The 12,279-nt window shown below is 42.2% G+C and overlaps 1 protein-coding gene across 5 annotated transcripts in view; it reads left to right on the top strand.

Moving 5' to 3' along the window:
• CTNNA3 (catenin alpha 3) overlaps window positions 1-12,279 on the top strand; it is an 896,431-nt gene that overhangs the window by 12,292 nt on the left and 871,860 nt on the right. For all 5 annotated transcript variants that reach the window (XM_074958868.1, XM_074958865.1, XM_074958864.1 and 2 more), the window contains exon 2: window positions 3,861-3,967. In XM_074958868.1, the coding sequence (XP_074814969.1) occupies window positions 3,866-3,967 (102 nt within the window). In that variant the 5' untranslated portion in view covers window positions 3,861-3,865. The remainder of the gene's footprint in view (window positions 1-3,860; window positions 3,968-12,279) is intronic.

Genomic DNA, 12,279 nt, shown 5'->3' with positions numbered 1-12,279 from the left:
TTTGGTTTTAAGCATGTGCTTAAGTCACACTAAAATCAATGGGATTTAAACATGTGCTTAAAGTTAAGCATGTGCTCAAATGGTTTCCTGACAGCAGGGCCTGACAGCAGACCTTAAGTGTGGTGGTAATCCTATACGATGCATACTGTGTTGTATCTTTACATATAATGGGGTTGCAACATTGAAATCAAATAACCCAATTTTCTTGTTTTAAGGATTTTTTGGGCAAAACCAAAATACTTAAATTTATTTCATAGTCTATAATTCTTGCTATAAGTGCTAGACAAAAAAGTAGGAAGTTTTCTTTAGTCAGGAATAGTATTGTAAAGACTTCTACTCCTATACAATTGAATATACTAGAACCCACGACTAGCTGCAAATGTGATAGACTAGTAATTAAGCAGTAAACTTGCTACTTATGTAACCTTTACTGAGAATGGTGCAACCATAAATTGCCTCTAACCTTAACTCTTCAATTATCATTATCAACACAACTTAAGCTAATATTTTCTTCATTATACGGGGAGGAAAATATGAGCAACTAACATGTTGTTATAGGCAACTTAAACACATTTTTTCACTAGAAACCCTGAGTCTACTGTCTTACATTAAATCAGTGCTAGGTTCACCACAAGGAGATGCATTGTCACCCTAGACTGCATAACCACAGTATTTTACTATTGAAATATACAGCAGTTGTAATAAGTCCTGTTTATAAAAGACCATCATTGGTTATTTCTGTATTAGAAGCCTTTACTGGTTAAATATACTTTGCAAAGGTGTGTTTAATGTATCTTCTAGGTCAGTGGTTCCCAAACTTTAACAACCTGCGAACCCCTTTCCCTAAATTGTGAAATCTCATGAACTCCCTTGTAAAAATGAGTATTTCCAGAGATTTAAGTTTTAATTTCCTCAGTGCGATGGATGTGCTTGCTTTGCTCTGCATAGCACTTAGAAGTCCAGAACCACTGGAGAAAGATAAAGTCTAAGGTTTGGTTCGGCATCAAGTCTGTTTCTGTATTTGGTTTTCAGATATGCATATGAGGAAAATGCTTTCTCGCATAAGTATGTTATTGAAAATAGGAACAAAGCTGTAGTAGCTTTTTCTGCCAGAAGGGGGTACTCGTTTCTTAAACTCAGCCAAAAGTTGATTAATGACAGATTTCTGAAACTCCTTTTCAGTCTGTAATCACAGGAGATCTCAATCAATTTCTCTTTTTCCTCAGTGTTCAATATCTGTGTTGAGAAAGTGGTATTATCAAAAGGGTTGTGAATCCAGTCATTATTGCCTGACATAGCTGGAAAGTATTCCCTGAAGTTGTGCAAAGTCCTTTTAGGTGTGCAATTATATTAGTTTTAGTGCACTGATCCAACTGAAGTTTGTGTTCTTCATGACTTTCTGGCAGATTACTGAAACACTCAGTTTGACTATTTTCCAAACAACTTTCCCAGAACTTCAGCTTCTTTATCATGGATTCAGCTCGCTCTTGCACATTGAAAACTGTTATATTGAGACCTTGAAGAGCTAAATGTAGGTCATTAATTCTTGAGAAAATATCTGCTAAATAAGCTAGGCTCTGGAGCCAGACATTATTTTCTATACAGCAGGCAAGGTGGAAAGAGTGGCTGTTGGGGGAAAAAAACCCCTAGGATTTCCATTCTAAGCTCAAACAAGCGCACAGGGATTTTGCCCCATGAGAGCCATCTAACTTTGGTATGGGTCAACAGACAATTGTGTATACTACCAATTTCTTCACAAAGTACGTGAAATATTCTGGAATTTGTTTGCTGTGATTTTATGAAATTTACCATTTTCACTGCATTTTCCAGCACTTCCTTAAGTCCCTCAGGCATGTGTTTTGTTGCGATGGCTTGTCTATGGATACTGCAATGAGTCCAAGAGACTTTTGATGGAACCTTTTTTGTTTGCGCTACAAATCCAGTATGCTTCCCTGTCATTGATGTGGCCCCATCAGTGCAAATGCCTAGGCAATGAGACCAATCTATTTCCTTTACTTGAAAATATGCATTAGTCAGATTGAAGATATCTTTTCCAGTTGTACGTTCTTCCAATGGTCGGCAAAACAAGTCGTCTTTGACCATACCTTTATTCACATAATGTACAAACAGTAGCAAAATAGCTAGATTAGCTACATCAGTTGATTCATCCAACTGTATAGCATAATACGGATTATTTTTCACTCTGGACAATTGTAGTCTCTACATTATTTGACATGTCATTAATTCTTCGTGACAAGGTATTATTGGACAAAGGTATCATGTCAATCCTTTTTGCAGCCTTTCCTCCAAGTATGCAATGAACTACATCTTTTTTTTTTTTTTTTTTTTTTTTTAATATATGGACCAATCAAGCTCTCTGCTATGGTACGGGCTTTTGATGCTTTCTCACATGGTATGTTGCTTCAAATGCATTTTCATTATCAGTACTTGCTTTGGATATAAAACTGGTAATGTCACTTTTCCTCTCAGCTAATTTTCTCTTGAAAAAATCAACAGGCTAGTTGAGTTGTGCAGGATGCCTAGTTTCTAAATGGCGCTGAAGTAGAGAAGGTTTGGGGATGCTGTTTGCTAGAACATCACCACAAATTACGCATGGTGGTTTTGGATGTTCTTGATCACCAGTGCATGTAAAGCCATATTTTATATAATCATTGTCATATTTTCTTTTCTTTGTAAGTGATTTCCCAGGACCATCATGATCATTAGACTAAGATTTTCCACAGTGTGGACTTGAGGAAACACTAGCTGATTCTTGCATCTTTACACTTTCCTTTTTCAGCCACTTATCCATTGAAGTTGTGTACAAAAATTCTACTAAAAATAACCCAGAGAATGCTAACAACCAACAAATTAGAAAATGAAAGATTCACTCACGTCTCACTGAAGCAAAACAGCACTCCAGAGAGAATGACTTAGTATCGAATTACTGAGGCACCTTAACGCTGCTACATTGGCTACAATGTCGTTCCAGCTGGTTTGGCGTGCAAACGCCTTTTCTTCCGCCACCAGAGCCATCCCAAGGGGGGTACCCCACGATTTTTAGCCTGGACCAGCCCCCTATGTACAGCATGGCCCCTGCTCAATCTGCCCTTCATGCCGCCCAACTTTCCCTCTCTGCCAAGGACGGGGTCCAAGCTGCCACCTGCGCGCCTGGGGTCCTAGCTGTAGCCTTGCCCACCACAGAGCTCAGGCTGCTGGCCCGCACCGGGGTCTGGGCTTCTGCCTCTGCACTCTGCAGGGCTCGGGCTGCTGGACCCCGTTGACTGTGGCTCGGGCTGCCCGCTCAGCGCTCCACTGAGCTCGGGCTGCTGGTCCCCGCTGACCGCCAGGGCTTGGGTTGCCAGCCCCAACTGCCCAGCTCCGTGGGGACTGGGCTGCCAACCCCATGCTGACTACTAGGGCTCAGGCTACTGGCCCCACCACTGACAGGGGCAGGGCTCAGGCTGCCTGCCCCAACTGCTGCGGGTTCGGGCTGCCGGCCCCCTCACTGACTGGGGCTTGGCTGCCTGGTCAGTGCTCCTGGGTTTGGGCTGTCTGCCCTGCAACCGGGTCCCACCTGCTGCCTCCCATACCCAGGTTCCTCTGGCTGCCATTAGGGAAATTTTTCTGGCAACCCCCCTGTAACATTGTGCAAACCCCAGTTTGGGAACCACTGTTCTAGGTGCTAAACAGTTAACATTCTTTCTACAATTTGTTAGGAATATTATGTTGACACACGTGCTGTAGTAGCCTAGGCCCTGATCCTCATTCCACATATCCAAGTACCTCGGTCCATACCAGTATGAGTCTTGCTGTCCCAATTATTGTTATTTACTGTTGTATCTTTGTTTTGTATATAGGTGACATGTCAGCAGCAGTGCCAAATGTTACATTGAAAATTGATCCTCAGGATCTTCAGATCCAGACATTTACAGTGGAGAAGCTGTTGGAACCATTGATAATTCAGGTATTTTAGCACTGCAAAAATATCATGGACATTCATAAGAGGAGAGAAACAAGGGAAGGATTTACTTTACTCCTACCTAATGATGGGAAAACTGTATTTCAGTCTTCTGTACCTGTGTATACGCAATACTGGCTCAGGAATAGTCCAATTCACTTAGCCTCCTCTATTCTCACAAATGCAGGACACTTTATTGTACTTAATGTAATCTGTTCCACTGAAACCCTTATTCAGTGTTACCCAATGAATGTGTAAATATAGAAGGGAGAGAGCGATTACAAGTAGAGCTCCAATGTATAAAATGTCACATGGAAGGAAGGAATTGAGTTTGTTGCAGTTGATGGACAGAGGGGAAAGGAAGGATCTTGAGATCTGTAGATAAGTCTAGTTATCTGAACCTAAAAGACTTTACATTCTGTGCCATGTTCTGTTTGTTTGACCGTCCCTAATATCCCTGCCATTTCATTATTGTATATTGTACAATCATTATTTTAAATTGATAGGGTTTTTTTTTTGACAACAGAAACATAGACCCAATGGTTAAACAAAACTCCAGCAAATCTATAAATTGAGCCTGTTAAGTATAAGCAGAGTCGCACATAAAATCTAGGGTTATTCCAAAAGTGTTCACCACTGAAAGAGAAAATCTTTATCACATACAGCTGAGTTTACACGTAAACAAGAAACTTCTTTTTCTATTTTACACCTAAGCGATAGAAAACACCTTGCTGAAAAAAACCTAGACAGAATTCCAATAGAATGATTATGTATGTGACTACTTTTTTTTTTTTTAAAGTCACTTGTACTATCTTTATAAGGCTAGGAATAGGAAATACATCTTCTTTCCTTTTTTCTTGATGCACAGCTGTAGCGGCACTTGCTTTTTGTAACAAGGTAGCTTGCCCCTTTGAGGGCTAAGGCCAGCCAACCCTAGTTACTAAGGGGATACACCTGAGCAGGGATCAGCTGATTCCCTTATGAAGAGCAGCAGTCAGGTACAGAGAGGGGGGATTCCTAGGGAGATTACAGTGGAGTACAGAGGTTGCTGGGAGTGAGTAGGCTCCAGAAGAGGAAACCTGGGACTTGAGGAGTGAGACTATAGGCAGGAAAGGCCTCAGAGTGACCTGATGATGAGGTAGATGGATGGATTTGACTTGAATGTTTGTTAATTTAATAAACCAGAACCTGAAAAGGGGTGTGAAAGGACAACAGGGTTGAGAGTTATCGAAGAAACGCCGTGAAGGGGGAAACTGAGGCAGGGCTGCCCTGAGGGGGTGTGCAAGAGGCGGTTACCTGATGATACATCTAGTCAGTTATATGTAGCACAGCCATGTCAGCACATCACTTTCTTTCAAAATTTGTCACTACTGCAGAGCAAACTTCTTGTCACAGCGCTATACTGTTCACTTGTTGTTCTGCTCCTGCTGACTGTTAGAACATGATCCTTCCTTAGGGCCTGATCTATAGTCTGTTGAATTCAATAAAAGACCTTCCCCTCCCCCATTGACTTCAACAGGCAGAGATGACCCGTGCCTGTCGATAGTGAGGGCAGCAGCATCAGCAGATGTTACTGAGCATGCTCAGTAAAAGCCAAGCAGTGAATCTGAGGGGTGGGGACAGGACGGACACACGTGACCCGGTGTGCCCCTCCATGTGTGGCCTCTGTCAACAGGCTTTGGATCAGGCCCTCATACTCTCGTCAAATAGAATTATTTTCAGGGGTTGGCACCACCATGTTCTGTGATGGATACTTGACAAAGTTACCATACTTAGTGATGGACATTGTGTGTGTGGGGGGTTATGTCATTCAATGTTTCTTGAAAAATTACCACGGACCTCAACATTTTTACCATCGACACATTGCTGACCCCTGATTATTTTACACTGGTACTTAAAAAGTTTGTGTTACAGCCCTTTGAGGAGTCACTTGTCTTCAAAGGCAGTTGAGGTTGCTCAGTCTCTTGGAGGATCCAAACCTTTGTCCCTGGAAATAAAAATGCTCTAATGTTGATTGAAATAGAAACAACCTGTTGAATTTCTTTGTGCAGATCTTATGTAGTGACTTCACTTGTGGTGGATGTGTGTATCTGAATAAAAGTAAAGGTTATGAGGGAGGTAGAAGGTGGGTCCTGAGCAGAACAGAAACATATTTTTTTTTCTAGATGACTCTACAATAGTTTCCTTTGGCAGCTCCCCTAAAAGTAGTTTCTGAGGGCAATGCAGAGTATGACCACAAGGTGACCAGGCTAATTCAAAACAATGCTAATTTATTCTTGGTCACCAATAATGAATAAATAAAATAAACATTCTAAGGCTTTGATTCTGTCTGAAGTTAATATCTTCCATTACAGATCACAGATCGACATTAATCTTAAAAGAAAGTTATGAAAAATCATCATTATTTCACTATAGCGAATATTTGTTAATCTCTCTGCATTTATTCCTTAGTATAGCTTCCATTGTGTTGTTATATTCCTTCAAGTGTTGAGTGCAGAATGTTCCAGGTTACTTATTGCCTTTACATATAATAGGTGCACTAATAGACAGTGACGTAAGTCACTATCAGACTTCCAGATTCATTTGTTCATAAATCTTTAGCCTGTTCTTTTAATAGTTTCCTTATTCTTCACTTTAAGCCTTGATTTCTCTTTAATCTAAAACTTTTTCCCCCAGCATGTAGGTAAATCAGGAAGTAATTGTGCATGGATGCCAAGCCTGATACATTTTAGTCATCCAATTCCATTTACTGTGTGTGATAGATGCAACTGTGAAAGTTATCTGCAATAAATTCCTCCAAAGGATTAGACAATCTTTTCCCCAGCAATTACATTTGTATTATTGTAACTATATGCATATGCACTTAATCACTTTAAAAAGTCCTCACTGGGCACAAGAGGTGATACATGGGTGGTGGGGGGAAATGCAGGGTCATGCGCCTCCCAGATTTGCTGCTTGGATTGTACTGAGCATGTACAGTAATACTGATGAAGCTGGCTGTCCTCACTTCCCCCGCCCCCATCTCTGCTTGGCAATGTTATGGGTGGGGGGACGACAGTTTTATGCAGAGTTGCATTTTTTTTTACTTCTCTTTATTGTATAATCTGTAAAAGATGGGCCACAATGCTAGATGCAGTCTGTGAAAGTCGTCCAATCTAGATCATATCTGCACCTTTGTGTCTTTTTATAGGTAAAAGCTCAGTTGATGAGTGTTGCATTTTTTGCCTAATTCACAAGCACTGTACTGTTAGATTGAATAGGCTGATGGCCTACAAGAAATATTTTGTGTAGGCTTTTTAGGTTATAAAGGTTACTGAATCATAAAACTGAGATGCACTCTGTGACATGCCATTTGTGAACTACCCAAGTAGGCTTCATAATAAACTTTGTTGAATAATATATGTAGCATCAAAGGCAACATTGATTTCAGGTAGTTGCTGACCTAAATGGTCAGCAATCAGACTAAACCAGTATTGTACTATTATTATTTTGCTTATAGGCATGTGAGGATTGAGAGTGTACAATCCACTTAAAAACTCTGGGCTCTGGGGGTTTGGAGAGGATGTTTGCCAAATTCGTCTATTTTTTTCTTTTACTGCAGCCTTTCTTTAAAGAGATCCCATCAACATGTAAACTGTCTTCATCTGAAAGTGTTGTACCTATTATTGTTTCAAGATTTGTTGTATTTAAGATTACTGTGACTGCAGGAGTTTAATGGAAAAAAATCTCTTCTTTCAGTTTGTTCTTTTGACAACATTAGGTGCATAGCCAGTTTCGTTGTTTTGTTGAAGCTCAGTTGAGTTTTCTCTCTTGTGCATTTATCTAAAGGCATCTCTCCAGCTGGGCCCAGGAAAGAGCTTGCCAATGGCACCCCACAGGAGAGTGCTCAACAGACAGAGAACAGCAGTCTCACTACAACTAAAGAGGCAGCAGATTGGGGATGTGCATGGAGGGAAAAAGAATAGGTGGGTAGGGCACAGGGAAGGGTCAAGTATATTTGGTGTTGTGGTTCTCAGGCCTGCTTATTCTTTTCCTGAAAGACACTTGGACCGTTCTCCTCTGGTATGTCAACTCTGAAGGCATGAAACCAGCACCACCATTATCAGCTCCCTTTGGCACACATGCTCTGCACTGTTTGCACACCAGACATCTGCTTGGGATAAAAGTAAAGCGTACTTACCATTTCATCTTTGTTTTGTTTTTTTAATTAAGGGGAAGCACAAGTTACACAGAAAATAAACATAAAGATGCAACATCAGGCTTAAGTTTTCATATTTCTAATAAGTCACTTATTGTCTTTCCTAGCATACCCCCTAGCTATAGGAGGCATTCAGCATTCACAGACAGCCTGCCACTTTGAGACTGTCCCCCAAGTTCTGGCTAAACTTCAGTTCCAAGCCTGCTTTTAAAAGACTTATTTTTTTTTCTCTTTGTCCCTGGTGACTCGTGGTTAGTCAAAGTGGGAAATTCCCCCCAACTTGGAAGCTGGGATCTTCTTTTCAATGTCAAATTATCTCAGTGTCTTTCCATTAATGTCTCTTCCTGGGCTGGACAATGGGGATAGTTACCTGAAGCCAGTTGGATGTGAACAGCTGGCTTGGTAGGTGCCCCTTCCTGCTTAACTGCTCACCACCCTGCTGTGAGGTGTAGCTGAAGTTGTAGCACAGATTGAGCAGTTTTCTAAATACACAAAATGTAAAATGACACTCTGTATACATATGTCATAATGGCCAAGTTCAGAGCATTACAAGCTTGCACAAAAGACCTCACTTGATATATTTGGTAGTACAATAACATTGTATGCAGTCAGTTGGTTTAACTGCTCTTTTTGGGGGGGTTAAACCTTCTGTTCTCCCCTTGGGGTGTCTGGCCTCTGATTGTCACAACACATTTGTAGCTTAGGGTCCCTCCTTTTGGATGGAAGGGCCAATGGAAGTCTATTAGTAATAGGGGAGTTGTCTTTAGTTCTGTGTAGAATAAGTGCACTCTAAGGGCAGGTCTACACTTAAAACACGGCATTGGCACAGTTCGCACTGATGCGGCTATAGTGCTTTAATGGAGATGCTCTATGCTGACAGGAGTGCTCTCCCGTTGGAGTTAATCCACCTCCACAAGAGGCAGTAGATATGTCAGTGAGAATAACTCTCCTGCTGACATAATGCTGCCTACACCAGTGCTTACATCAGTATAACGACATTGCTCGGGGTATGGATTTTTCATATCCCTGAGCAACGTGGTTATACCGAAGTAATTCTGTAGTGCAGACCTGTCCTAAGAGAGGCACAACACTATTAACCACTACTTATACGGGCAATACTTCTTTGTTTTTTCCAGACATCTGAATTACAGAAAGGACTGTTAATGTTTGAAAGAATAGGCAAGCTGTATGACCCTTTCTGCTAGGCAGCTCAAAACAAATGCTTTATTCTTTCGAACACTAACAGGCTCCCCAGTTCCTACTGGCCCACTCTGCAGGTGCAGTTTGATATGTTGATTTGGCTTCTGAGGCCCATATTAACTCATTCAGAGCCCATGCTGGGCACACACAGACCCTTAAATCAAGAAAGGCCAGCCTCTGGCCTAACCCAGAATCTTTTAGATTAAATCTGGAAATGAAAAGCAAAGACCACTTGCTTGACATTTGCAGCTTGGAGGTACATAGCATGAGAATCTCAGGAATGAAGTTTGAATCTGTAGTATAATTCTGGTTTCAGAGTAGCAGCCGTGTTAGTCTGTATTTGCAAAAAGAAAAGGAGTACTTGTGGCACCTTAGAGACTAACCAATTTATTTGAGCATAAGCTTTCGTGAGCTACAGCTCACTTCATCGGATGCAAGTATAATTCTGTTTCTCTAGATATACTGAATGCCTTTTGAAAACCAGGGTTTTCACTAAGTGTTGGAAAACATGCTTGGTGTGCATTGCCACTGGGGTGCAGGAGGATGTGACTTTGTTTAATTAACTGGGAGTTGTGATTAAGCATGAACTGGGTAAATGGGATCATACTTTTATCTGATAGCAAGTGCTATTACGCTAGCATTTTGTCTGGGTACTGTACCTTTCCACTGATAGCTGTATTAATGATGTAGCAAAAGGGGCAAACCTAGTATGATGCCACTTCACAGTTCAGTTATCCCTGTGCAAGTTGCACCCTCATTCAGCATCTTCATTACACCTCTTTCAATATTATTTTTGTATTTCCTAACCTATGTGAGCCAAGAACTTTTTTTCAAATTGTAATGGGTATTTTAGGTCAGAGTCTGCCTCAATGAAATAATATTGAGCCCATTTCTATGGAAATGAATGCATTATGTTTTAGCTTCTGATGTTCCTGGCAGAGATCCTGAAGATGCAGGGTCCTGCAGGTATAAGCTTCCTTCTACTGGAATGACTATTGAATTTGTATTATTTCTGTTTGACTTTTTTTTTTAATTGTACAAAACACATTATAAACAACTATCACATGTGTGTAAAGGTTTATTACACACATCTGAATGCAGTGAAAATTAAAATAAACAATGTACTAGTAATAAATTTCTGAGAATGGCAAGTAACCTTATTTCTTTAATTCCATCCTGCTTTTCATAACATTCAAGGATTTCTAAAGTAAGTTATTTATACTGTTACTTTCAATGCATATTCCACCAGCTGGCTGGTTTACGTGAAGTAAATTGGTTTCTTTCTATTGCAGTTTGAACTGAGGCTGTGCTCATAAGTCAAAAGAAAACTCTTTTTAATAATCTAGGCTTGACGTATTTGCATGACATGTCTCCTGCATGACTCTCCAAAACAGCTGAGGTCAAGTGGCGGCTTGTCTTTGTTCTCTGTCCCAAAATTCCATGTGAATGAGGCAGGGGCCAAGACTTCCTTGTTTCAAGGACTGGCTATGGAAATGCTTTCCTGAGGATCTGTTAAAGTCCCTCTGTTAGGCACTTATCCAGCAGGGCACGAAACCATGTGAACTTCTGTATAAAAGCTTGTATACCATCAGATGAGGGTCTTCATCAGGATATGCAGTTGAAGGGAATCAAATTCATTCCTATGTCTATGTGGCAGGCTGGAATTTTGTTAGCTTAACTATGGGAAGGAGATACCTCTGCCCTGCCTCCCCCAACTCTCTCATACTAGGCATTTGAGTGGGTCAGTAAAGTGGGTTCACAGAATCATAGAATATCAGGGTTGGAAGGGACCTCAGGAGGTCATCTAGTCCAACCCCCTGCTCAAAGCAGGACCAATCCCCAACTAAATTATCCCAGCCAGGCAGGGCCGTCCCTAGCAATTCTGGGCCCCTATGCAGCCCCCCTCCGGGGTGTGTGTGTGTGGGGCCCCAGGCCTCTGTGGGGCGGGGGGGGGCTGGGGCTGGCTTGGGGGCAGGGGGAAACCACGCCCCAGCACTCACCGGCAGCATGGCTGAGGCCGGGTCCCTGCATTCCCACAACTGGTGAGTGCAGGCCCAGCCCAGCTGCAGGGCTCAGGGGAGTGGGGGCGGGGCTGGGCCTGCACTCATTGGCAGCGGGAGTGCAGCGACCCGGCCTCAGCCATGCCGCTGGTGAGTCCTGGGGGAGGCGGGTGGGCAGAGCAGGGGCAGGGCCGTGGGGAAGAGCTGGAGCAGGGGCTGGAGCCGCACATAGCTGTGCAGGGTTCCTGGTGCCCTACGCAGCTGCATGCTTTGCGTATGGGTAAGGATGGCCCTGCAGCCAGGGCTTTATATTGAAGACTCCTACCATACAACCCATAACTGTGAGTAGACCCTCCCTGGCCTACCTCTAGGATTCAGTTAATTCTTCTGAATAGTTTCATTCTCCTTCCTGCATGGGGAACAAAGGGTACCAGAGGTCTGTGAAAATGTCAGGACTCCCTTCCTCCCATAGGCATAAGGCCCACTAGTGAAATACCAGGTCTCTCTTTACCTCTGGGCATGACCTTTATCCACACTGAACACTGGCCTCAAGCTATGACAAGTTTCAGAGTAGCAGCCGTGTTAGTCTGTATTCTCAAAAAGAAAAGGAGTACTTGTGGCACCTTAGAGACTAACAAATAAATTGGTTAGTCTCTAAGCTATGACGAGCTAAACAATCCCACGAGTTACTAATGGTATTTTAAAGTCTTATTCCTCATCATGGAGCTATGCCTCATAGATGCTGCCAGGAAGGTGACAAAACACAGTAGGCCTCTGCAAGTTTGGCCCTAATGGGAAAAAGTCCTTCCTGACCCCAAATAAGCAATCAGTCAGACACACAGCATCCTGAAAACACAGCTCCTATACTGCAAAGGGAGGGGGGGCATCGGCAATGGAAGTTCCATGGGTGCGGGAACAAT

Source organism: Natator depressus, chromosome 7 (genome assembly GCF_965152275.1).
Source record: "Natator depressus isolate rNatDep1 chromosome 7, rNatDep2.hap1, whole genome shotgun sequence".
Taxonomy (NCBI): Eukaryota; Metazoa; Chordata; order Testudines; family Cheloniidae; genus Natator; species Natator depressus.
The sequence above is the reverse complement of the archived record's forward strand: the minus strand, read 5'-3'. Positions and strand labels throughout refer to the sequence as shown.